The sequence below is a fragment of the Balaenoptera ricei genome, chromosome 4, assembly GCF_028023285.1.
Source record: "Balaenoptera ricei isolate mBalRic1 chromosome 4, mBalRic1.hap2, whole genome shotgun sequence".
Lineage (NCBI taxonomy): Eukaryota > Metazoa > Chordata > Mammalia > Artiodactyla > Balaenopteridae > Balaenoptera > Balaenoptera ricei.
In genome coordinates, this window is record NC_082642.1 from 160414973 (window position 1) to 160442233 (window position 27261).

A 27261-nucleotide genomic window follows, 5' to 3' on the forward strand; every position below is an offset into this window, starting at 1 on the left:
AGCTGCCCATACAGACGCGGGCCTCCTCGACCCCCCTCCCTAGGAGCCCCGGGAACGGGGTCAGGAAGCTAAGGCTCAGAAAGGCCTGTGACCTGCCCAGGGCCTTGTCCTTGCTGTCGGGGAGCAGGGTCTGGGGTCCGAGTCTCCCGTCTCCAGCTTCTACCCCATCAGCACACTGCCTTCTGGGACACGACTCCTGCTCCTAATAGCAAATTACTGGGACCCGCCACCTCCTGGCGACGAGGAGATGTTACGTCCCGTAACACGGTTGGGGACACGGCGGCTGCGAGGCCCTGACTTGCCGGCGCTCGGGCTGCTCATGTGGGCGGGTGCTCTCTCAGCGGCACCCGGCCACCAGCCCTGCTGTCCTTGTGGCTGGGCCAGCTCCCACTGCCAGCCCCCGGGGTCTTCCGGACACCTGCCCCTCCTCCCTCGGCGTCCCCTGCAACCTGTCCCCAGTCTGGGGTCCGGGAACGCTGATGGCAGGCGCGGCTGGCCCCACTGGCAAACGCCCCACACAGGCACAGCAGGCCACGGGCCTCAGCAGGAAGGGGACCGGGACTCAGGGAAGGAGAGGGGCCAGGAGGCGCTCCCAGCCCATCGCAGCCAGAGGCCGCCACGCTGAGCCCGGCAGATGAAAGCACAGCAAGCAAAACAGCCCCACAGTGACTGGGAGAAGGGAGGAGGGGTGAAAAACGCTCTAAGACAAAAGAAAATTCCCCACGAGAATTCCATGCCACAGAAAAATTTAGTAAGAACAGCAATTCAGAAAAGTCAGGACAGACCCAGGTCTCCTGAGCCGGGAAGGAAGTGCTGTCACAGCTGCTGGGGGGCCCGGGCGCCTGCTGGTTATGGGGGTGTTTTCCTCGCGACACTGAGCTGTGCTCTGGGGGTTCCAGAACCCTCCCGTGTACACCTTATACTGCGTGAACGGTGTTGACGTGCAAACGTATGTGGACACAAAACAAGGAACTTTCCCTGACATGAAGGATGGGGTCTGCAGACCCAAAGGGTTTCGTTGAGGCAAAACCACGATGACTGAAGTGCAAGGACTTGTCAGCGTCATGTGGCCTAACGAGGCCTCAGTCCCTCAGCAGCAGCGCTCACTCCCCGAAGCTCGGGCCGCCCGCGTGGCCACAGCCCACGCACCCAGCACGGAAGCAGAACTCAGGCTGTGGTCACCCTGGATTTTGTCACCATTCAGTTGCGACGCCATGTCCTGCCAGATTGCTCAAGCCCGCTTACCTCGTACGTTTTCACCATTCTCTTGGTCACAGCAAAGATGGGCTGGATGTTGCTTTCTGCCAGTTTGTGCGCCAGCTGGCCCACCGACGGGTAATCCTAGAGAGGGGACCCCCGGTCAGATGGCTCCCAAGGCTGGGGACAAGCCATCCAGGCTGCCTGTCCGCTCCTGTCGGCAGAAGTGACGGCCCAGGGCGCCTGCCTCTTGCTGTGATGGGGCCGCTCCCAGTGATGTTCGCAAACGCGTAAGATAATGGGATTAGGAGGGAAACTGACAATATTGAAATACACTCAAGAAAATATTAAAAGCTGCGAAGTGCTTCCTGATCAATGCACTAAAAAAGAAATCCAGTGGCAAGTAACCGCTCCCAGACACTCAAAGTGGAGAAGAGTGAGCGGCATTTGGCGGTGTCCACACTGTGGGGCGCTGGGGAGGCACCTCTGACTTCTCCTGGGGGCGGCATCCCAGACGCTGCCCCCAGCACAGTGGCACCTATTTTCACAACCGCGTGATGTGCGCAATTTCAGGCAGAGGCTCACCGGAGCCTCAGATGTCACATCTGTCCTGTCCCAGTCGGTGGGCCCCTGAGAGCTGCCACCAACACCCACCTCGAGTCTGCAGGCTGCAGGTGGAGGACCCCAAGGGTCACATCTCTAAAGTCCTCTGCAGTGCCTGGGGTTTACGATGCCAGGGTGCCGAGCATCATTTCACAGCAGCCCTGGACCAGAGAATTCTGACCTCTTGGTGCCATTAAAGTGCTTCCCCCAGAGCGAGGGCCCCTCCCCACCCCTCTGGACCCCGGGCTGGGACTGAGCCTACCTCCCCACTCCCCCCGCCCAAGACACCGCACTCACGAATTCGTTGCTGCTTTTGTACATGTTGTCCTCCAGGTGGCAGCGGCCATCGTTGGGAGTCAGGATGGCGCCCAACTTCCCGTCTCCCGCAAAGTGGAAGCCATCATCCGTGGCAAACACCAGCAGCCTGGTGACGTTGCGCCAGCCGATTTCCTCCTGACAAGGAGAGGGCAGGGTGACCTGCCTCAGCTTCCCCAGCGGGGACCCACAGACTGGAGGAGCCAAGGCAGAGCTTGCCGTGTCGGCCTCAGGGCTGTGTGCCCCCTACTCCTGGGTTTTCTGGGGAGCAGGAGGACCAGAGACAGGACCCAGCGCCCAGGGGAGCCCGAGAAGTGTCTGTGGGGCGACAACCTCCCAGATGCCCAGGTGAACGTGTGGGACACCGAAGGGACAGGAATGCATGTTTACATTTGCATACTCGGTGGCCCAATCAGCTCACACCTAGGACCACCTCCTAAGGGGATACTCCCAAAGAAGAAAAAATTCTTAAAAATGTTTATCTCAGGGAAAAGCACTGCAAACACAGAGGGAGGAACCCACGGACACCGTGATGAGGGGGGGACAGAGCCAGGGCACACGCGCGTCATGAACCGTGACCTCACACAGAAATGAAAATGTGTGTCTGCGATGCAGGATGGTGCACCCAGGGACCAGAGAGTCTCGGGGACTGGGGTCTGCTCTGTGAAGGTGGCAGGACTGTGCGGCTATACACGGGTCGATGTGTTGCAACCCATCACAATACAGCGGCGGACAGGACCACGTGGCGAGGGGTCAGCAGGGGGCAGGGGACGGCCGGCACCGACACTAAAGCCACATAACTGTCGGGGAGCCTGGCCAGGACACCCTCTGTTCCTTGAGGGGCACTGGAAGCGGGGGTGATTCTACTGCAGGACCCGCCAGGGTTAGGTGGCTCAGGGGTCTTGCTTAACAGGATCATTTCCTTGCACAGGGTCGCAAGCTAATAGTGGAATCTGTAGGTGTCGTGACGGAGGCCCCCAGGTCTGGAGGAATCAGGGCAGGCAGGGGCCTCACCGGGCACGCGGCGACCTGCATCATGGCGTCCAGCCCGCCCTCAGGGGCGTCCAGGTTTCCCGAGATCAGCTGCTTCCCGACCTCTGTCTGGAACTGGTTGGAGTTGTCGGTGAGTTTCAGCACGTGCCTAAAGGCGAACGGGGCCTGGCACTCCTTCTCCTTGTTTGGGCACGGGTTCCGCAGCTTCTCGGGGTGCGTGTTGACGAAAGGGAGCACCGTCTTGTCCACGAAGGAGCCGAAGCCTAGGGGTCGGGCGGGCCGTGAGCCCCGGCTTCCCCACCTCATGCCGGGTGGGGGGGGAGGAGGAAGCAAGGTGGCACTTGGGGGGTTGCACCCAGGGACACTAGGTCTGGAGCCCTGGTGCCCTGCCCTCGGGACGCGGGGGCGCAGAGGTGCCCAGGGTGGGGGCCTGGGGGGCGTGCAGGCAGCAGGCTGGCCGGGGCTCAGGGGAGGAGGGAGCGGGCAGCTCACCGATGCGGCCGGACTCGGTGATCTCGTTGAGGGCCCGGAGCAGGTCGCCCCCCAGCTTCTTGACGTTGATGAGGTCGTCGAGCATGGAGTAGGAGAGGTCCATCAGGTAGTACAGGTCGATGGGGTAGCCCTTGGCCCGCTGGAAGGTCACGTTGAACGCAGCCGCCTGACCTGCGGGATTTGGGAATCGCGGGAGAGTGAAGGCACGCCACCTCATCTAGCGGGGCTCGGGGGCACTGGTGCCCCCTGCAGGCTTCAGGACCCTCATGACTTCCCCACTCTCTGAGGCCTGCGGGTAAGATGCAGGGCGCCTACTCGGATTCGAATTTCAGATAAAGAGCACATTCCCAAATAGAAGACTATTTGGGCACAGAGATACTGAAAAGTGTTCGTTGTTTATCTGGCATTGTTGAAATTGAGATCCACCTGGATCTCCCTCGATCTCCCCAGCAAGACCTTCTCCACCACCAGCCAGCAAGCAAATCCGTCCGCCCGGAAAGGGCTCCCTGGCCATCCTGGGGATATCCCCCTTCCTCAATCACATCCCGCTGGCTTCAGCTCTTCGTCATCTTAATCACCACCTGTACCTGTAATTACTTGTCTATCTGTCAATACGAATAGCCTGTGTCCCCAGCTCCCAGGACGGTGTCTAGCACACAGGTGGTGCTGGACAAAGACGTGAGGAATCGAGCTCCGAATCGAGTCCCCTCTGCCTGGCCCACCTTCCAGCATCAGCTCCCACGTGTGGCCGCCCCAGCCCTGCCCAGGCCCATCCGCCACACCCCCTTGCTGCTCCACCACGCCGCCTTCCTGAAGGGCGTTTCTCGGAGCACTAACAGGGAGCTATGTCCTGAACCTGGGTCCATGGTCAAGTCAGGTGGGCAACACTGATTTAAATGGTTACTAGGGTTCCTTGGCTGCAGGACTTGTCAGAGCCTTTACTTTGCCAAGAGTACCTGGCCTTCTGAGAGTGGGACAAATGAGTGCTTTCCAGATGGCTTGTTCTCCCTTTTAAAAAGGACACAGAACTCAGGGCTGAAAGAGAGACTGGGCGCCAGCCGCGGACGGGGTTCTTGCGGGCATCCTCCCCGGGGCAGAGAGAAGAGCTCAGACTGGTCCCCAGCAGTCCCAGGGCCTCGCCCAGCCCACCTGGCTGTCTGACCTGGACACGTGGATACACGGCCATCAGGGGCTGGCTCACCCCCAGCCGAGGCCAAGCTTACCTGGTCTCAGGTAGAGCGTCACTTTCTGCGGGGACAGCTGCTTCTGGCCCCCCACCTGGTCCTCCTGGGTCGTGGTGTGGCTCCTGGGGTCCATGATGTCATCCGTCGGGCAGCCCTTTGACAGCAGCTGCTTGCGCGTGTCACAGCGAGTGGAGTCAGGCTCCCCCTGCCCCGTGAAGTTCTGGGGGAGTCAGGGGTCAGGGGTCAGGGGCAGAGAAAAGATGGGAGCCCACACTGTGGGTGCTGTGCGAAGCTGACCCCCTCATCTGCACCGGATTCAGGTCAGGAGTCCCGGTGGGAGCGGGACGAGGCAGGGGCTGGGCGGCCTCCGGAGGGCCTCTTCACGAGGCTCCGCATCCCAGGAGAGCCCGGGAGCGGGCAGAGGCGACTCAGGAACCAACGTCTCCAGCCCCAGGTGGAGCCACGGGGACTCTCCGCGGCCCACGGAGCATCTGGCCCAGGGTGTTCAGGCCCTTGGGCAGCGTCAGCAGCACCCGACGAAGGAGGGAGTGGTTCCCTCCCAAGGGGACGCGAGCGCCCCCTCTTGGCCCACGTGTTAGCCCCCAGGCACCACGCGGACCTGGAATACAGGCCAGGGCTCTGGGCCAGGCAGTTCAGAAGGAAACAGGCCGGAGGGGAGCGTGGGGGTCCTGGGTCTTCCCTCGTGACCACTGTGCCCCCACGAAGGCCCCCTGGATGTGGACATGGCAGGGAGAGAGAAGCGGCCGCATTCAGAGGGTCCTGCCCTCGGCTTCCTCCGACAAAAGGAGGCTCGGAAGAGCAACCGCAGTAGGAGACCAGGCAGGTGCAGGGGGCGTGCCCAGTGCCGGGGCGGGGCCAGCCGAGGGGGGGTGCTTCCTGAGCTGCCTCTGAACTGTCCTCGCTTTTGGAACCCTATCAATGATTTAAGTACTCGGGAAAGAAAATTAACAGGAATGGAGACGGAGGAAACCCCTAAAATGGAATCCACTCGGAAACAATTGAACCTGACTGCATTTCAAATGCATATGATAAACTCAGGAAAGGGAAGGGAGAAATTCAACCTGAGGAGGGACTTTTTAAGCCGGGACTATGACCGCACCCCAACAAGAGGAGACAACACAGACCACACCCGATTTCCCCCCTGCAGTGGTGTGGGTAGCAACTCTGTAACCACTTTCTGTGAATCGTAGGATTAAGAAAATGGGGAAATGTATTGCGGATGTTGGGAGCCTGGCTTCTCATGAAGGGGAACCAGGAACCCTCAGAGAAATGTCTGAGTCCCCAGTGGGGGCCAGGAAAGTGCAGACGGGCCTGGAGCTCTGCTGATCCCAGAGAGTAAGAGAGCTCAGGAAGTGATGCTGGGGCGTGCTGACAGGACACAGGGCCAGCCTGGGGGCTCCCAAAGGCCAAACGGGGAACAATTTGAGCTTCAAAATGACAAAATGAAAGTGATAGCTTATAAGCTACTGAATAAAATAAACATCTACGGGTCCACACCGATGAGAGAGACAGAGAGAGGGAGATTGGGGGAAGGAAAAATTCCTCCTTACATTAGAAGCCATTAGAAGGAGTAATGAACAGGAATGTCACCATTTTGCAACCATCCCAGTGAGAACTGATTCAGGCACCCAACACCAACGGATGCTCAAGTTAGTGGGTGTAAGCCTGATGGGAAGCAGAGTATTTCCTGGCCTCGGAGTATCTCTCCACAACTTACTTACTATTGCAAAAGGGAAATAGTGACGTCATGGTGGAGAGCCTGGCAGACGCCACCTCAGCTGCGTGGTCCAGGCTGCATCCCCAGTATCAGGACGAAGTGACAACAGGAGCCCTGCATGGGGTTCCTGCCAAAACGCCCACCTTGGGCTGAATCAGAGGGCATGCCAGACAAACCCATATGATGGGCATTCTGCAAAACTGCTGTCCTGAACTCCTCGGAAATGTCAAGGATGTGAAAGACAAAGAAAGCTGACGAATGTTCCAGATTGCAGGAGATAAAGAGACATTTGAATGCAATGTGTGGCCCTGGATTATAATATTGACCAGTGGGGTAGGTGCGGAGTGGAGGGGAGGGGGGGATGATATCAAAGACATTATTGGAACAATTGGCAAAATTTGCACAAGGTGTGTAAACTTGATCAGCGTAAAGTACCGTGTTAAGTTTCCAATCTTTGATAAATGCACTGTGGTTTTGTGAGTGCCTTGTTCTCGGGAAAGTCCCTGGAAATATTAAGGGACAAAGGGGTTTGTGTCTGCAAGCTACCCTCAAACAACTGAGAAAAAAAAAATGTGTGCATGTGTGTGTTTCCAAACAGACCTGTGGTGTCAGAACCTGTGGTGTCAGGGACCCCCGTGAGGAGGGCGTGGTCAGGATCTGGGGGTCCCTAGGGAAGGGGTCCTCCCCAGGAGGAGGTGGAGCTACCCCAAGTCCTGGCCGTCTTGGGCCTTTGCCTTTCTTCCCAGAGGGTCTCACAAGTAAAACATGAAGTCACTAAGGACAGCAGAGAGTTAGGTTTCCAGCAGGGAACTTCCCCAGTCCTCCGTGTTCCGGGAGCGGACAGCGGGGCACACGGGCAGGTGGCAGCAGCTGCCTTCCTGCTGCAAGCGCCTCTGCCTTGTCTCTGGCCAGGGCTCCTGCCTCTGGGGCTCGGGCTGCACCTGTCCACACCCAGCGGTTTCACTCTCAGATCTGCTTCTGCCAGGCTGCCTGGGGACGTGCTGTGTCTGCCTGTCTGTCTCTCTGACAGCACTGTGTCCCTGGGCTGCTCCTGCCCCACTAGAAAGCGGAGTGGTGAAGCTCCTGGAGGCCAGCAGTTGCAGGGGCAGGGAAGGGGGTCCAGCCCAGGAGGAGGGAAGCGGGGAAGGGCAGGCCAGGCGTGAGGACCCTCAGGGTGGCTGACGGCATTCAGTGAGGCTCTTACCAGCTTCTGGCACCAGGCGCAGCCGGGCCCTGACTCGATGCAGTCCCGGCAGGTGCTGACCTTGTACTTGGTGCACTCCTGGGACAGGACTGGGGGAGAGGAGACAGGCTGGTGGGCGTAGACCCCCACAGAGGCAGCAGGCCCTCCAGGGACCGGGGGTGTGAATGGGGGTGGTGGAGAAGAAGGGGCAGCGGGAGGGAGGGAGGAAACCAGGGCCCCAGGGGAAGCGGCCTCCAGGAGGGTGGGCCCCACGGTGGGCGGGGGAATGGAGGAGGACGGCAGGGCAGGGCCCTTCCTAAGCCTCCACCAGGGGACTTCGGGGCAGGAGGGTGCCAGGGCGGGTCCCATTCCTCCCATGAGGAGCTCCCCCCGCGGCACTCACCGGACCGGAGGGCAAGCAGGCCCACCAGGGGCAGCAGCAGGGGGCGCTGGCGCAGCATGTCCTGTGGAGGGACAGGGGCGGTGACAGGGCCTGGGGCCCCAGACTTGGGGCGTAGAGATGCAGAGCTGGGCGGGCCGTCCCTGCTGCCGAGGGGTGCTCAGCGCTGGGGCGCAGCCAGCACGGGGCAGTCTCCCCGACCCCCCTCAGCGGGGCTGTGCGGGCCAGCGGGGGAGGAGGCCTGAGTGGGGCTGCGTGCGCCCCACACCGCTGAGCCCCCAGCCTCCGAGGACCATCAGGGAGTGGGCCTCCTGGCAGTGACACACGCACACGTGCTCACACGCACACGTACACACTCACCACGCGTGTGCGCACACACAGGCGCCCAAGGTGCCGCGCGCTCCGGGTCAGGGCCCCGCGTGGCCTTCGTGGCCCTGAGCCCTCGGTGAATTGAGCTGAGCTTGGAGCAGAGACTCGGGCGGCCCAGGCCTCCTGGGAGGAGGCTGAACCAGGACTTGGAAGAGAAGCCAACTCTGAGCACCTACTGGCGCCAGGACCGTGCCAGCTGCCCGCTGGGCGAGGAAGTGTAATCGGGCAGGACATCTGGGGCCTGCCTGGGACAGACCCCTCCCCCCATATCCTCTTCCTGCCTCTTGTCTGTAGAAAAGCTTAGTCTCCCAGGCCTCCCCTGAGTCACAAAATGTGAACACGTTGTGACAAAAGTAGCAGTTGGGCCAGGAGAACTGGTAAGAATTCAAACAGTAAATCAGCCATACGGCAGTCACAGAATCTTTAGTTCCTCCTTGAAGTACCTAGATAACGGTATCTGATGCACATATCCTAAGCTGTTTTACAGATGCTAAAACCCCTACCAAATGGAAGAAGTTAATTGCACAATGACCATGAACATGTAGCCCCCAGACCTACTGGAGCCTAAGGATTGATAATGTGAACCTCTGTGACCCCGCCTTGTTACCTCACCATCAGCCAGTCAAAGAACTGTGCACGAGCTGATCGCATACCCTGCGACCCCCCTCCCTCACCTGGCCTTTAAAAACGCTTTGCCGAAACCCTATGGGGAGCTCGGGGTTTTCTGGGCCTGAGCCACCCGTCTCCTTGCTCGGCCCTGCAATAAACCTTTCTCTGCTCCAAACTCCGATGTTTCGGTTTGTTTGGCCTCACTGTGCATCAGGCACACGAACTTGGGCTGTTTGACCACAGAAGGGCCCGCAGAGCCGTCACCTGCTGCCCGAGGCCACGAGCTCTAGGCGACCATTATTTTGCTCTTCTTAGTCCACACCTGCTGGGCCTGGGGTGAGGCGTGGACAGGGCGCTGGGCCATCACCGGCTGGTCCTGATGTTCCCAGAGGCAAGAGCATGGGGTGGGGCTGGGGGCCTGGCGCTGGGGCTCCGGGTCTTGGAGGTGGAAGCAGCACCTTCAAACCCGCTGCGCAGGGGCCGGCAGGGCAGCTCCACCCTCCCCCGGAAGTGCCCCGAGGGACCCAGGCTGGGCCCAACCCTCCTCCAGGCCAGCTCCCGGGAGGCGTGGCAGAGCTTCGTGGGCCCGCGAGCCCCCACGTCTGAGAACCCGTAGGGCTGCTGCCTTTTAATCTGACGCCAAGAGAGCGGAGCGGGTGCTGAGGAGCCAACAAACCAGAGGCAGCAAGCAGGAAGGGGAGTGTTTTATCAGAAACCAAGATCAAGGCTCACCCTGACTCTGCCTTCGGACGCCAGCCCCTCTCCCCAGCACGCCGCCTGACCGTGCTGGGCCAGCATGGTGCGCCCAGGGTCCCGAGTCCGGGCCGGCACATGCTCCGACCCAAGGTCCACTTGTGTGGAAGACCATGTGGCCCCTGCCGTGGCGGCCTCTGCCGTGGCCTGTGGGCTCTGGGTGCACCTGGAGGTGGGTCCTGCCCTCGCCTCTGCTCTCCCGTAACCCCTGCACGTGTACCAGGGGCTCTGGGGTGGAGGAGGATCCCAGGGGGTCCCATGGGGGGACCCAGTGCTTAGAGCCCCACCCAGCCCCACTCTCCGGTCTTTTTGGGGGTGACCCCACACCCCGGTCCCCACCAAGATTATAATCAGGAGCTAGAAGTGTCAAAACAGAACAGACCCCTTCCCTTTCTTTCCTCTTCGGGTCAAAAGCAGAACTTACGCCCTGCTCTGGCTTCCGGGGTCACAGAGCGGGAGCTGGGAAGGTGCTTTCGGTTTACTCCACGCCCACCCACTTGTGAAAGCCCCGTGTTGCCCCAGAGCCCCCTGGGCCCCCTACCGTTCCGCAGTCGGATGCCCCGTGAGGCCCACGCGTGCTCGCTGACCCCCCTGGCTGACCTGGGCGCCGCCGGGCCCTGTCGGCCTCAGGACAGCACCCCACTTCGGGGGCAGAGGCTGCTCCCAGTAGAGGTCGGGGAGCCCCCGCCCCAGGCGCCCCAGCTGTGCACGTAGTCGGCGGGGGGGCCAGTCCTGCCAGGGGTGGGGAAGGCCCTCCAAAAGCAGCTCGACACCCTTTCCTGTGGCCACGGACCCCAAACAGTCACAGCAACCAGCAGGCAAACCCCGGTCCTCGCCTGCGGAAACCGAGGCCCCGGCGGCGGCAGGATGCGGACCCAGTGCCGCTCACAGCGGGCGCACCCGCCCACGCGGTGGGGAGAGCGCCTTGGTTATGGCAAGAAGACCCACAGGCCACAGGTCCCGTCCACAGGAGGGGCGTCGCCGGTCTCTCTTCCCCCTTAAGCACTGGACTCCCGCCGCGACCGGCTCCGCCCCAGCCCCAGTGCCCACGGCCCCTCGGGGGCAGGACGCCCGCACACGCGGTGGCTCTGGGAGCTCGGAGCGCGGAGCCTGCAGCCAGCCCTCCTCTCGGCCCCGGGCAGGGGTCCCAGTGGACGCGCCCGGCAGCCAGGACTGGCCATCAGAGGCCCCGATGCCGCAACCAGCATGGCGGGGCCTCACAGACCAAGGCCTCCTCTGGGTGTCGTCCTGGGGCCCGGCCCCCTGGACGGCGCAGGGCAGTGCCCGTGCCCGGGTCCCCGGCTGCCCCAGCGGCATACTCTGCCTCGGCTCCCTCTGTGTGCCTGGAAGGGCTTGCGGGTCTGGTCCCGCTCTGGGGGAGGGCAGGCTCGGACCGCCCTCGTGAATGTGAGGCCCCGACTCGGCTGGGACAGCTGGTCCGAGAGCAGGGAGGAGGGCGCGGGCTCCAGCTGGGCCACCCGAACCCAGACCTGCGGCACCCTCCCTGCCACTCCGACGGCCCCCAGGCTGCACTCTCCCCAGATCTAAGGGCGGCCCCGCCCCAGGACTCAAGGTGCAAAACCCCAAGTCGAGGTGGCTTGAGAAACCCAAGGCCCCACGGGCCTGTGAGGACTTTGTGTCAGAACTACCCTTGAGCTTGACCCTGCCCGACAGGGGGTTGCTGGCGCGACCGAGTGCAACGGCAGGAAGTGGCGCATCCCCGTGGACCCCGGGCACCCTGAGGATCACCCTTCACGATGAATAAAGCTCTGAGCGTCGGGGTCCATCAGGGAACATCAGAAGAAAAATAGGATATATTCCTTCCAAATCCCACACACTCCACAAAAGCCCATTGTCCCTATTTGGTAAAAGAAGAGAAAGAGGAAACATCAAAAAAGAAAGAAAAATTTAAGTGGCAGAGGGAGGCCCCACGTCGGAGGCAGGGTAAGCTGCTGTCGGATCAGGCTTGCTGTCAAAGATGAAAGGTTTGCCAAAGTGCAGACCCTTAGACAAGGCCCTGTGGGGCCCCAGGACTCACCGACCGTCAGGACTTGGCATCAGGGCCTGCCCTTGACCGTTCAAGGTCAGACCATAAACCACCTGGTGCTGGTTTCCAAGAGGCATGGCCAGCAAGTGGCAAGGAACAGAGATGCTGTCAGGAAAATGTTAAAAGAGGGGAAGGCAGGGGTGCGGTATTCATGCCAGGGGCTGAGGATTCAAGGCTGTTTCATGTAGAAAAAGGCCAGTGTTGACAATGGATCTAAAATAGGCATCAACCTTTTTAAACCAAAAGACAAAGTTAGGGTGTGGTCGTTTCTGCTTTATGTAAAGACAAAAAAGAATTGGACAGAAGTGGATTCCAGTGGGGGCTGGAACCCCTCCCCCCTGCCCCAGGTCACGGAGTTTCCAGACAGATCAGAAGACAAGGGCAGAGGGGATTGAGGAGGAGGCCACCCCCGTATTCTCTGAACCCACACATTCTCGGCCCCAGGAGAATCCACTGCACATGTTCATCACTGCTCCGTTCACCACCCGTGAAGGCTGATGGTAGAAATTTTAAGGGCCACAGTTTCTGACCAAATGGAATAAAATGAGATGCCACCCCAACACACACATATTAATTAGAACCTTTAAAACATTCTGCCCAATATCCCGTAAGTCCAAGAGGAAATCAAATTTATATGTACAGACACTTCAGAAAAGAGACAGCACAACTTTCTCTGTTCAACGGGTCCCCGATGGAGAGAGAAGCCCGAGGCCCTAAATGCTTTTCTGCCTGACGGAAGGGAATGATGATAAACGTGCAGGACGGAAAGTTCAGACGTGAGAGAAAGAGCCACAAAGCTCAGGAAATAAGGGAAGGGAGGTGGGAAATACACAGACAACAGAAAAAGTCGATGAATCTGAAAACAAACAGAAAAGCTAAAATTGATAAAGACATTGAAAATCATTTCTTTGGAAAAAGCAATAAAATGGGTCATCTGGAAGAGAGCTTGTATGGCAGTCGCCAGGGAGCTTAGGAAAGGAAGAGGTAAGGCAGCAGTGAGCTGTGCACTGGCCTGTAAAACGCATCCAGAAGCTTCGGGGACAGAGTCGGTGTGACCCTGGCCCTCGGGCCGGTGGCCGGGGGAAGGGAAGCGAGCAGTGGCACTCCGGCCTCAAAGGCACCAGGCACAGCAGGTTCCCGGGAAGCCACGTGCCATGGCAGTGCCCCCTTCAAACCATGGGACCCGTAAACCCAGGTTTAGGAAATAAAATGATAAAAGGAATAGAAGAATGTGTATCTCAGAGTAAGGACACTGAGTGTAAAAACTAAGGGAGAAAATACCAAGAAGATAGACTCAGACTTCCCTGGTGGTCCAGTGGTTAAGACTCTGTGCTCCCAATAGAGGGGGCCTGGGTTCGATCCCTGGTCAGGGAACTAGATCCTGCATGCGTGCTGCAACTAAGACCCAGTGCAGCCAAATAAATAAATAAATAAATATCAAAAAAAAGAAGAAGGGCTTCCCTGGTGGCGCACTGGTTGAGAGTCTGCCTGCCAATGCAGGGGACACGGGTTCGAGCCCTGGTCTGGGAAGATCCCACATGCCGCGGAGCAACTAGGCCCGTGAGCCACAACTACTGAGCCTGCGTGTCTGGAGCCTGTGCTCCGCAACAAGAGAGGCCGCGATAGTGAGAGGCCCGCGCACCGTGATGAAGAGTGGCCCCCGCTTGCCGCAACTGGAGAAAGCCCTCGCACAGAAATGAAGACCCAACACAGCCATAAATAAATAAATAAATAAATAAATAAATATTTAAAAACAAAAACAAAACACATTAATTATAAAAAAAAAAAGAAGAAGATAGACTCTAAGATGAAAACTCTAATTCGAAAAGATACATGCACCCCAGTGTTCATAACAGCACTATTCACAATAGCCAAGACATGGAAGCAACCTAAGTGTCCATCAACAGAGGAATGGATAAAGAAGATGTGGTACATATATACAGTGGAACACTACTCAGCCATAAAAAGGAATGAAATAATGCCATTTGCAGCAACATGGAAGGACCTACAAAATTACTATACGAAGTGAAGTAAGTCAGACAAAGAAAGACAAATAGCATATGATATCACTTATATTTGGAATCTAAAAATTGATACAAATGAACTAATTTACAGAACAGAAACAGACTCACAGACATAGAAAACAAATTGATGGTTTAAAAGGGGAAAGGGGGAAGGGATAAATTAGGAGTTTGGGATTAACATATACACACCATTCTGTATAAAATAGATAAACAATAAGGACCTACTGTATAGCACAGGGAACTATATTCGATATCTGTAATAACCTATAATGCAAAAGAAACTGAAAAAGAATATATATATATGAAACTGAATCACTTTGCTGTACACCTGAAACATGGTAAATCAACTACACTTGAATAAATTAAATAAATAAAAAGAAGACAGGCTCTAAAAACAAATTTTGTACATAAAAAATTGAATAGATGAAAATATTTAGTATCTGTCTCATGCAGAAGGTGAATGGTAATCTTTGTGTCCAAGGAGATTTTAGAAATAATAACAAAAAGGCAAATACCCCATAGAAAAGGATCTTGTGAACAGATAATTCACAAAAGAAGAAATGCAGCTTGTTACCAAACATTTGAAAAGGTTGCTCTGGCAGATAATTGGGTATTGTAATCAAAATATCTAGATTCCTGGTCTAGCTGTCAAACTGGACACTGTTTTTAACATCCCTGAGGCCCACCCAGCGGAACCTACATGGCATGAAAATGTGTGAACGGCTGCTCGCAGCTCAATTTTTACAATCAAAAGTCGCTGTGTGGGAAAACAATAAATGTAAATAACCAAAATAGGCCATGTTTCTTCTGTGTGGTGGCATTAGAAGTATTTTCAATTTTCTTCATTATTCTGGTTTGTATTTTCCAAACCTTCTACAATAAACATATATAATGATTTTTTTTTAAATTCATACATTTAAGAAAATCTGAATATCGTGGTGGTTGAGGAATTGCTTGGAAATGTCTCTAGATTCCTAAAGTGGTCAGTTTCTCTGTTCCCACTGCTGACACTTCTGAGGACAGTGGCCCCCTGCTGGGACATCTGCTCATAGCTCGTTTGCTCACTCATTCATTCACTGAACAAGTGCTGCCTGTCTGGCCCCTGGGCACTGCTCTCCGGGATTCTAGGATTCTGACCTCTGCCAAGACCTTAGGGCACCTCCACACCCCACACCTCCTCCAGATTCCCATCACACCCGAAAGCCCCACTGCTGCAGACACCAACGCATGGCCACACCCACACTATTTAAAAATGAACTGGTGGGTTTTCATCACTAGGTGTTCAGCAAGGGCCTCCAGACCACTGTCGGATGCTTCCAACTTGCAACAAATTATAAAGCATTTGTTTTGTCTTTTGTAACCATATACAAATAAAATATGTTTACAAAAAAAATAAATTGGTGGAAGCACGGCTCCCGAGGGGCTGCCTTTCTGTGTGCCCCCAGCCCCTGGAACACTGTGAGAGAAGGCCTGCCCCGTGCCCACGGAGGCCCGTCAGGCAGGAGCCCTGGCTCGGTGAGGTCTCGTCCGTCAAGGAGGCTGACCTCAATCCCTGACCTTAGCTCCTCAGCCAGCAGGGAACCCTTCCAACTACTTCTGGCTGCAGCCCAGGGTGCGACATACCCAGACGACCTTCCCTCCGGAAGCTTCCAGAGCAGCGGAATCAGGCCACATGGGTGCGGAGGCCTCTGCATCTCAGACTGGCCAGATCTGAGCATCCGAGGGGCCTGACCCCACATCTGCCAATGGGAAAGGGGCCGCGACTTGCTCTGTGACGACTCCTGGGAAGAGGGCAGTGGCTGTGCAAGGTTGGGCCACAGCGCTGGGGACCACGGCAGACATGGTCAGTCCTCAAGGGAGCCTCGGCTAGTGGGTGGCGGTCCCTGCCTGGAGAGCCACTCAGGACCCCCGATCCCAGAGGACCAGGGCAGGGCACTGCCCACCCTGCTGGCCTGGCAACACTCTGCACTCACAGCCTCAGTTCGCCCGCAGCTGCCCTGCGGGTGGACCAAACCTGCTCCCTGTTCCTAGGGAGGGCTCTGAGAGGGTCAGGCCCTCAGCCGCACAGCCAGGACAGACGCCAGGACCGGGGCCCACGTCAGCCTGACCCCAGGGCTGACACGCTCAAGTCTACGCCCAGCTGCCGAGTGAGTGTGGACGGGTGACTTCCCCTTCTGGACCTCAGTTTCCTCCCTTGTCACAGAGAGCCAAGGGTGCTGTGATGGTGAATTTCACATGCCAACTCCGCTGGACCGTGGTACCCAGATGTTTGCTCAAACCCTGGTCTGGATGTTTGCTGCAAAGGTGTTTCTTAGATGAGCTCAACATGACATCAGTGGGCTCTGAGTAAAGCACATGGCCCTCCATGATGTGGGCGGGCCTCATCCAACCAGTCGAAGGCCTTGAAGGAAAGACTGATGTCCCCCAGGAAGGGGAGACCTCTGCCTCCAGACGGCCTTTGGGCTTGAGCTGCAATGTCGCCTCTCCTCTGGGTCTCCAGCCCACCCTGCAGATTTGGGATTTGCTAGCCTCCACAATCGTACAAGCCCCTAAATGAATCTCTGCCTCTGTACACACACACACACAGGCACACGTGTACACATCCTATTGGTTCTGTCTCTCTGGGGAGCTCGCACTAGTACAGACCCCAACATGAACACCCCAGGGTCAGGGAAAGCTGCTAGAGGTGTTTCTTAACACCACTTCGAGGTGAGCAGGCAGAGCCGTGCTTTCCTGCTCCGTGTGTTTCAGAGGCAGTGAGGGTACCCGGCTCCTGTTTCTCTCCACCGCCATCAGAGCCCTGCAGTGGTGGCACCCCACCCCTGAGCCTGCGTGACACGGTTTCAGACCTGGGCCGCGTGGGGCGCCGTGCTGAGCAGGGACCGTGCCGGGGCTCACGCGGAAGCCAGGGTCTGCTGGCTCCCTGGCACCCCCGGCCCTGCTGCTCGACTGCTGGGAGGGTGAGCCGCCCGGACACCCCCGGCTCTGGGTGGGGGGGACCTTGGACCAGGCAGGAAGGCCTGCCCGGGTCACAGGCTGGCAGCTCGGGGACTTGACCGCACCTGCCATGTCACCAAGACACCCACTCGTCAGCGGTGGGAGAGACTGGAAACCCCCAGGCCCACCGAGGACTCCCCTCTCCATGGGCTACCCTGCCCGGGAGGGGGAAGGCAGGGGCTCTTTCTGAGCAGCCGGGGGACCCCGCCCGCTGCTACAGCTGAACGTGGGCTCCACCAGCCTGACGGGGGACGGGGCCCCAGCGGCCAGGCAGGTGACACGCGGCAGCACGGCTGGGACAGGTGGGTCTCGGCACCTTCCCCCGCCAGCCGCTTGCTCCCTGGGGGCCTCAACGCCCCCGTCGGGCCTCAGCTCCCCGCTCGGGCAGGTCTGGGTGAGGTGACGACAGAACCGACACCCCATTTTAGGTCCAGTTTGCGCAAAGGGAAACAGACAGTGACCACACTAGCATCCCAGCCCTGCCCGCCTGGTGGTGTCACCGGGGCGTCACCAGGAGACTGCCTAGTGCTGGCGGGGCGCGCCGGATGGGGCTTCTCAGCTGGGGGCACAGTTATTAACGCCGGCAGCTGTCCCACGACGTGGGCTCAGGCGGGACCGTGGGCCGCTCGCAGTGGCAGGTGTGCAGGCCGCCGGACCCTGCCACCCAGGACCCATCCTAGAGCTGGCGGGGCCTGAGTCAGGAGAGGCCACCGCGGGCTCCGTGCTGCCCCATTCGTGGGGCGGACGCCTCTCCACAGCCCTGTAACCGGCGGAGCTCGGCCTGAGCTGAACCCGCGGGACCCTGTGGACGCAGGCCCACACCTCCGCCCCCTCCAGGGAAGTGAGTTTTGAATTACAATTTGATATAGAGTCAGCTGGAGTGTAAATACCGGCCCATTTCGCAGGTGGGAGGCCCAGCAGCCGGCCTATCTCCTGCCCATCTTGCCAGGGTGCAGGCAGGGCAGGCCTCTCTCCTCCCCTGGACAGTGGTGGCCCCTCTGCTGAGCTTCTGCAGGGCCCCTGGCTGTCTGGGCTGTCTTCCCTCGTGACATCTCCAGGAGGTGACCGTGACCGGCACAGTGCAAGCTGACAGCCGCAGGCAGACAAGTCCACGCAGCTTTCAGCGAGAAACCCGAGGCCGGTGGGGCGGTGTCTGGCTGCCGGGCCGAGCCCCTCGAGAAATGCCTCGATTCACTCCCGTTGGGACAAAGCCCTGGGGCAGCCGTGAGTCCCCTCGCCCAGCGCTTGTCCGGGTCCTCGGGCCCCAGTCCCCCCACTCCTAAGGGGACAGGCCTCCAGGGGCCTGGCTGTGGGAGGTCTAGGTCAGACATCCAATGCCTGACCCCCTAAAGCTTAACTGTCACCCAGCGTGTTCACATCATTAGGCCAGAGCTGGTGAAACTTCGGGAGTCCGAGAGAAGCAGCAGACCCACCCCCGAGACAATGTACCGTGCACACACACACAGACACACACACACATACACACACAGACACACACACACAGACACACACACATACACACACAGACACACACACACACACAGACACACAGACACACAGACATACACACACACAGACACACAGACACACACACATACATATACACACACACACAGACACACATACACACAGACACACACACACGCGCTCACGCACACACGCACTCTGCTGGAGGACAGAACCACCCCGGCAACCACGGAGCTGTGAAGACAGAACGGGACCCGCTCAAGCAGGAAGAGGAAGGCGCAGCTGGGGAAGCCAAGGGACCCTCCTGCAGAGCCTGGCCGTGCTGGCCCCGTACCCACCAGACGGGGGTCTTGCCTGTCCCCCAGCCTCCTCCTGGCTCTGCCGGGCCTTGCAGCCCCCGCACTGGGGGCTCAGCAAGTGCCTGGGGCTTGTTGAGGGACCCTCACCCGGGGAGCCGAGGCTGGGGTCTGAGTGCATCCCCCCGCCATGCCGGTCCCACCTCCTTGGTTACATTCCTCCCATCACCCCGCCACTAGCTCTGCCCACGGTGGGCTCAGCACTTCCCCTTGCCGGACCTCAGCTCAGGGGGCCTAGAGTGGACGATCCCAGGGTGTGTGACACGGACCAGGGCCACCAGGGCCTCTGCAGGCTGGGCCCCTTGGAGCTGCCCGCCTTGGGAAAGGCAGCAGCCACGGCCAGGGGAAGAGCCTCAGGGCTGAGGTGCCCCCTTCAGATGAACCAGCCCGACACAGAGGGGCCTCTGTCCACTCACCCGCCGACGCCCTGGAGGTCTCAGCAGGGGTGGTCCTGGCTGGGCTGGCAGGGGCTTCGGCTCCACTCTTCACCAGGCTGGTGCTGCAGCAGGTGTGGGAAGACACCGGCCCGCCTGAGACCCCGCTGGTGAGGGCACGATGCTTCCTGTTCTAAGTCAGGAACTGGAGGAAGTAGTTACATGTGGCTGATTGCACCACACGCGTCCCTCCCAACCTCAGTCCCTCTGCCTACAGGGCCTCCGACAGAGGGCTGTCAGAGGAGCAACACACAATGGGAACACACCATCCGTCACACACGCTCACAGCTGGAAGTGGAACAGCGTGCAGGGAGGATGGAGTGGGAGCAGGGCCTCCGGCGGCACCATGCGACGCCCCCACGGGCCGAGGGGCTGGCCGTGCCCCGCAGGGGACAGAAAACCCCGGAGGGCGGTGCCCAGGAAGTTTCACCCCAGGAAGGGAGCCGGCCTGCAGACTGAGCACACGGGAGGGGAGCGTGCACCCACCAAAGAAGAAGCAGACAGGCACTGGGGACTCAAACTTGGGTCACGGAAATAAAAAAGCATCACACGGACCAAAGGGCAGAATAAGAAGCTGGAGAGCAAATCAGTTGGAGGGCAGGATGAGGGCATCGGCTTGGGAGGACAGTGGGACAGGGAAGAGGCAAGTCCATCTGCCCTGCGCTGCCCACAGGAATTCCAGGAGAGAACAGTAAACAGAGAGGGGAGAGACTCAGACAACAGAAGAGAAGTTCCGAGAGAGAGGACCCAGATGAAGAGGCTGCTGCATGGCTTGGGAGGAAGAACAAAGGTCCCGAAACTGGTTAAATTGTGATGCCATCACAGAACATTAGTGATAGAAAGAAAGCAGGACAGATTCAGAGAGAGACAGAGACAGAGAGAGAGGGAGAACGAGGGAAGGGGAGGGTTAGGATGGGGAGGAAGGGAAGCAGAAGAGGAGACACTGATTACATCCACAAACAAACAGAAAGCAGAGTCTTCAGATGAACCAGGGCTCAGATACATAACTACCCTAAAATCTATTTGGAAGATGCACTCCCGAAATGAAGACAGACAGATGAAGAAATCCAAGAGGAATCCAAGGGTCGCTGAGGCAAAGGTGACCAAAGAAATAAGGAAAAATTGTTAAGCCTAAGTAATTGTTGATTTTAAAATAGAGGTAAAAATATTAACGATTTGAAACAAAAATCCTAGAGGAGCAGAACAGATGAGCAGGGGGGCATGCTGCTGTTTCTGATACCCATCAATGGACACTTTGCTAGGAAATATTTAATTTTATATGTGACAACAATTAAAACTCTCCTAAAGAATAGAAATAGGAAGTATACATCTGAAAAAGAAGAAAATACGAAAAATCCTTTTTTTAAGGCAAGGGAAACAGAACAAACAAGAAAGGATTGTGAATTAAAAACACACAATAAGGTATCAGGGATGATTTCAGAAGTTCCAGAGAACCCAGAGTTTCCAGGGTCACAGGACCTGTGAAGGGGTCACCTTCCTCAAATATAGTCTTGATGAGTTTTAAAAATAGAACAAACTCCAATTACGTGTTCTCTATCAAGGGAACTTCCTCTTTATGGAACTATTCCGGAAAATACAACAAAAAAAGGAAGGAGAGATTGAGAACGTCCCCAAATCACGCCCCCTGGTGACGCACCAGATGGAGCACTGACTGTCGCTGGCGGTGACACCACAAGGACACGCTCCACTCACAGACACAAGTCGCTTGCTGTCCTAAGCCTTGGAGAAAACAGCAATAGAAAGTAAGTGAATCATAAAGTAAATAACATAAAAATCACAACTTTTACTCCTGAACCCGAATCAGGTCAACACTTCACCTCCCAGTACATAGGAGCAATGGGGACAGAGGGCGGGGTTAATGGTCTGGCAGGGAGGCAGTGAGCAAAATCCAGGCTGGAGAGAAGCCCCCAAGATGAAGAGAAGGTTGCAAGAGAGGAGAGGAGGTGTGGGAACCCGAGACAAGAGATGGGGGAGAATATCAACCACACAGCGCGCGGACCACAGGACATTAACAAATTACTGTTAACATTTTGGACGTGTTAAAGGTTTTGTGATTATGTTAAAGAATCGTCACCTTTTAGAGTCTCACGTTAAGATATTTGCACAGGACATGACAGGATGTTTCAGATTTGCTTCCAAATAATCAGGGGTGGGGTGGGTAGGGGAGACTGGGTAGGGATATAAATAAAACAAGATTGGCCACAAATTGATAATTGTTGAAGCAGATGTCGAGGACACATGGGTTCACTAAACTCTTCCGTCTACTTTGTATAGGTGTGAGATTTTCTGTAGTAAAAAAATGTTTTTCTAACTTTAAACAGAAGTGTAAATTTGTTTAATGGGGATAAAGTTTCAGTTTTGCAAGATGAAAAAGTTCCAGAGGTTAGTTGCACAACAGTGTGAATATACTTAATAATACTGAACTTTACACTTAAAAATGGTAAAGATGTTTAAATGGTTAAATTTATGTTATATGTATTTTACCACAGTTAAAAAGAAAAAAATGCCGCCTATCAGATAAACTGTTAAAAGTGACACTGAAGACTGAAAATAAAGTATTGGAAAACTTACATATCACATGCTAGAAAATACTAAAAATATAATATAGAGATAGTATTAAAAGATATAATTCAAGGCAAAAAGCATTAAACGAATAAAGAAAGATGTATGTAATGAAAGTTCCAATCCACAAAGAAAGTTTAGCAGTCATGAATCTTTATATACTAACAAAATCACCACAATACATAAAAACCAAAAACTGACGAATACATAAGCAAACGGGCACAGCCACAAACGTAGCAAACATCTTTAATATACCTCTCTCAGAAATGAACAGATCAAATAGAAAACCAGGCCTATGGAGAATTTGAGGAATATAACGCTTTCTCCTTACTTTGTACACAGTAAAGCTAAAACATGAGGGACAATAATAACAGATCATTTATTAAGCCACAAAGGAAATCTCAACATCTTCTAAAGCACAGAAATCATAAGGAGGCCAAATTCACAGACACAATGTAATAACAGTAGGTGCTAACCAAAGAATAGCATTAAAGAAAAACCCAGCAACTGGAACCCAAGAAACTGGAAACAAACCCAACATGGCATAAATAGATACCCTGTGGCCTTCATGCACAAAAGCAGCAATTAAAATATGGATCTGGAGCTCTATGTGTCCACACGACAAACCCAAAACCGTAACACTGAGGTTATTTCTAAAGGCAAGTTGCAAAAGGGGGCTTCCTATTATACCACCCGTGGTTACAGGAAAAACACCCCTGTACTCACCAACCTGCGTTCAGGGTAGTGGCTACCTCTGAAGGTGGAGAAAGTAGTGGTCCTGGCAGAGGTATGTAGAGGGCTTCAATTTTATGTTTTTAAGTTTTATGAGGAAGAAAGAAGAAAAAATTCTGGGCAAAGTAAAGCAAGATATCAAGATATGATGAAGTTGGATGGTGGGTACAAGGGTGTTGGTGATGCCGATCTCCACCCTTTTCTGTAGTCTTGAGATAATCTATTTTCTTTTTTGAAAAGGAACTAATGGGTTGGGAGATTGGGATTGACATATATACACTAATATGTATAAAATGGGTAACTAATAAGAACCTGCTGTATAGAAAAGTAAATAAAATAAAATCCAAAAAAAAAAAAAAGGGACTAACAGGGAGTGACTGCAAATGAGTGTGAGGACCTTTTGGGGGTGATGGAAATGCTCTAAAAATAGATTGTGGTGATGACTGCACAAATCTGTAAATTCAGCTAAAAATCATTATCATTAAATTGTACACTTAATATGAGTGGATATTGGCATTCAAATTCTATCTTAATGAAACTGTAAAAAATGAATTGAAATTAAGAATAAGAAAAAAAAGCACCAACATCTTCCAGTCCCAGCCAAGACAGAGTAAGCACACTGCACTCCACCTTTACACTGACCAGAGCTAAAAATATCACACAGAATAAAATAAAGCAACTTTCTAGACAGACTGGCGTGAGAAATCAAAACCTGACGAAAGGCTGATATGGTAGCAAATGTCTTGTCTCCCTACATCCCCTGTGTTAGATTCAAGGTAGCCTGCACCCCAGGACAGCACAGTGAGCACAGCCAAGAGAACCCCTCCTTTCTGGTCAGTGGGCTGGGAGGAGCAATGCCCTGAAAGACAGAGAGAGTGAAAGAAATGCCCTATTTCATTTTCTTTTTCCTGGTCTTGCCCCAGAGACAAATTTCTGTCCCAAAGCCGCACTCCCAAGATGGTGGTAGCAGCAGCTATAGCAGCAGAAGCTATTGTAATAGTCACTTTGACCCAGAGGTGGATCTAGGCACAGGAAGCATGTGACAGTGCAGGAGGCTAAAATTCCTGCTTTATAGCCAGAGGACCCGGAAAGGAAGACTCGGGAAGCCAGAGAGCATCAGAGAAATTAATAAGAAGGAGATTAAGAAAGAGACCCTACAGAGCCTTTTAAAAAAAAATTTATTTACTTATTTTGGTCGCGCCAGGTCTTAGTTGTGGCAGGCCCGCTCCTTAGTTGCGGCTCTTGGGCTCGCTAGTTGCGGCATGCAAAATCTTAGTTGGGGCATGCATATGGGATCTAGTTCCCTGACCAGGGATTGAACCTGCATCCCCTGCATTGGAAGGCGGATTCTTAACCACTGCGCCACCAGGGAAGTCCCCTATGAAGCTTTATATGAAGTTCCAGACTCACCCTGAGCTGGACATATGTGGAAATGACCCAAATACCATGTCAAAGGCTTTGAGAATTGAATCGTGGTGTAGACCACTGCCAAGGTTGAAAACTGGACCAGGTGGATGCAAGTGCAAGATGGATCCAAATAACACAGCAGAGACTTTGAAAACTAAACTCACATTGGAACCATAGCCCACAGGAGGCAGGTCTGAACTTGTGGTCTGACCCAACCGGGTTGATGGCCAGAAAAAAAAAAAAGAGAGAGAGAGAGAGAGAGAGAGAGAGAAATGTTGGAGAACATTGGAGAAGATTTTGATTTTGATAGGATCCAGAGTCTCATTAAATAATATCTAAAATGTCCAAGACACAATCCAAAAGTACTCAAACAACAGTAACAACAAAGAAAATCTCAAGAATTTGTAAGAGAAAAAAACAATTAATAGATGCCAACTCTGAGATGATCCAAATGTTGAAATTATCACATAAAGCATTTAAATCAATTATTTAAAATGTGCTCCATTAAGTAAGGAAAACACCCTTGAAACAAATGCAAAGGTAAAAATTTTCAGCAGAGATATAAAAGCTATAAAAAAGAACCAAATGGGTATTAAAATTAAAAATATGATTACAGAAATAAAAAATGCACTGAGTGGGCTTAATAGGAGAGGTGAAGACAGAAGAAAGAGTGAGTGAACTTGAGGACCAATAGAAATTATCCAATATTAATGACAAAGAGAAAAAAAGATTGACAAAAAATGAACAGAGCCTGGGGACCTGTGGAATAACATCAAGAGATCTAACATTTGTTGCCATTGGAGCCCCAGGATGAGAGGCATAACGGGTTGACCCAGAAAAAGTATTTGAAAAAATAATGGCTGAAAACTTCCCAAATTTGATGAAAAATATAAATTTACAGATTAAAGAATCTCAGTGAATCTCAAATAGGATAAACTTGAAGAAAATCAAGCCTATACACACCATACTTAGACTGCTGAAAACCAAAGATAAAGAAAAATGTCCTGAAAGCATCCAGAGAAAAATTACACATCACATATAGAGGAAGAACCATTTGAAAAACATTAAATTTCCCATCAGAATCCACGGAGGTCAGAAGACAATGGAACAACCTGTATAAAGTGCTCAAAGGAAAGAACTGCCAACTCTCAATTCTGTTCCCACAAAATTATTCCCACCAATGAAGGGGAAATAAAAACATTCTCAGGACTTCCCTTACAGTCCAGTGGTTAAGACTCTGAGCTTCCACTGCAGGAGGCGAGGGTTCAACCCCTGGTTGGGGAACTAAGATCCCACTGGCCATGCAGTGTGGCCAAAAAAAAAAAAAAAAGACACTCGCAGATGAAGGGACAGTAAGAAAATTAGTCCCCAGCAGACAACTCTAAAAGAAATCTTAAGATTTCAGAGGGAAATGATACCAGAGGAAAACTGGGAAACTTAGAAATGAAGAAAAGACAACAGAAATGGAAAATAGTGGGTAACTACGCTATTTTCCCTCTTAAGGTCTTTGCAATATGTTGATGGTAAAAATGACAACATTGTCTGGTGGGGTTTTCAATGTATGTAGATGTAAAATACGTGGCAGCTCCAACATAAAAGGAGAACAGTGAAGGGACATACACAGTTTTAAAGTTCCACTTCATTTCACTTGAAATGGTAAAATGTTCATTTTAAGTAGAGAATGAGGTGTTTAGTATATATATTGCAATTCCTCCAGCAACCACTGAAAAACCTGTATAAAAAGATATAGTTAAAAAACCAACTGATAAATTAAAATGCAATACTAAAAACACTGATACAATCCAAAAGAAAGCAGAAAACGGAAATAGAAAAGTGAAAACCAAAGGGAGCAAACAGAAAACAAAAATTTGAACAATAGACCTAAATCCAACAATTTCAATAATTACATTGTGTAAATGATCTAAATATACCTGTAACTGCTAGTAACTGTAAAACAGATACTAGCAGGTGGAATTTCTAAAAATATGACCCAACTATATGCTGCCTATAAGAAACACACTTTAAATATGATAATATAGGTAGGTAAAAAGAAGACGGATGGGAAAGATATACCATAGAAGCACTAATAAAAAGAAAAATAGAATGACTGTGTTAATATCAAGCAAAGTAGGCTTCACAACAATGCAAATTCCCAGGTGTATGGTGGGGCTTGACTTAATGATGAAAGGGTCTATTCAACAAGACGATACAACAATTGTAAATGTGCATACATCTAACGACAGAACATCAAAATACATGAAGCAAAATCTGAAAGAACTAAAAGGAGAAATAGACAATGACAGCTGGAGCCTTCAATACTCCTTTCCCAGTAATCAATTTTTTAAAAATTAGACACAAGATCAGCAAGTACACAGAAGACCTAAAAAGCACCACTGACCAACTGGACCCGAAAGACATTCCACCCAGCAGCAGCAGAAGGTGTCCACAACACAGTCACCAAGGAAGACTGTGTCCTGGGCCATAAAATAAACCAGAACACATTTAAGAGGATTGAAATCATGCACGATATGTTCTGTAGCCATAATGGAATTATTAAATGGAATTAAACCAGAAAATAAGCAACAGAAAGACATAGAAGAAATCTAAGAAACAACGTACTTCTAAATAATCCATGGATCAAACAGAGCCTGAAGGGAAATTAGAAAATATTTTGGACGGAATGAAATGAAACACAACATACCGTATTTGTAGGATGTAGCTAAAGCAAGGTGTAGAGGGAAATTTATAGCATTAAATGCAAACATTAGAGATCCAACAACATGAATGATTCTCAGGCATTGTGCTGAGAAGGCCAGCAAAACAGAGACTCCAGCCTCTGGGGAGATTACCATCAGAACTGCAATGAGAATCCTTCTCCCAGCCATCACAGGGACAAAATCTACAAGGCGAATTAAAGAGTGGGGGGGAAATGGGGGGGGTGGCATCCTGTATTTAGGCGCATAGTGTGCACCACATTCGGCTCAGCAGCACCCACCAGGAACGATACCCACCAGGGCTTCTGAAGTGTCTGTGTCTTTATGGGGCAGTATTTGTATGAAATGTCATTAAATCTCATCTAGTACCTGGGAAATGGCCTCGGCAAACCCTGGTGCATCCATTCTTGGGAACTCACGAAGTAGTTGAAACGCCGGCGGCAAGAAGGCAGACAGGGAATTCTGGGAATGAGAACATGAAACAGAGGACATCACAGGTCTTTGTGGGGAGTGACCGAGAGGGACAGGGCTTTGCATCTCGAAGAAAACTGAAGCCAGGGAGGAGTGAGCTTTTGGAGCAGGATTCTGGGAATAATCTTCTCCCCTAAGTCAGCCGAGAAATTCCACTTGCAGTCACTTTCACCTCCACCTTCCAGAAAATTGA

At 53.5% G+C, this 27261-nt stretch overlaps 1 protein-coding gene across 3 annotated transcripts in view; it reads right to left on the reverse strand.

The window, feature by feature from the left end:
• ITGB2 (integrin subunit beta 2) overlaps window positions 1-26985 on the reverse strand; it is a 34293-nt gene extending 7308 nt beyond the window's left edge. Inside the window, exons 1-9 of one of the 3 annotated variants that reach the window (XM_059921709.1) lie at window positions 26967-26985; window positions 19144-19226; window positions 8109-8169; window positions 7727-7815; window positions 4824-5004; window positions 3601-3771; window positions 3130-3371; window positions 2098-2253; window positions 1246-1341 (exon numbers count right to left, since the gene is read on the reverse strand). In XM_059921709.1, coding sequence (XP_059777692.1) covers window positions 1246-1341; window positions 2098-2253; window positions 3130-3371; window positions 3601-3771; window positions 4824-5004; window positions 7727-7815; window positions 8109-8166 — 993 coding nt within the window. In that variant the 5' untranslated portion in view covers window positions 8167-8169; window positions 19144-19226; window positions 26967-26985. Of the gene's footprint in view, window positions 1-1245; window positions 1342-2097; window positions 2254-3129; window positions 3372-3600; window positions 3772-4823; window positions 5005-7726; window positions 7816-8108; window positions 8170-8465; window positions 8693-19143; window positions 19373-26966 lie in introns of those variants that run through there. The other 2 variants (XM_059921708.1, XM_059921710.1) reach the window with 2 other exon arrangements.
• Between the last annotated feature and the right edge of the window lie 276 nt (window positions 26986-27261).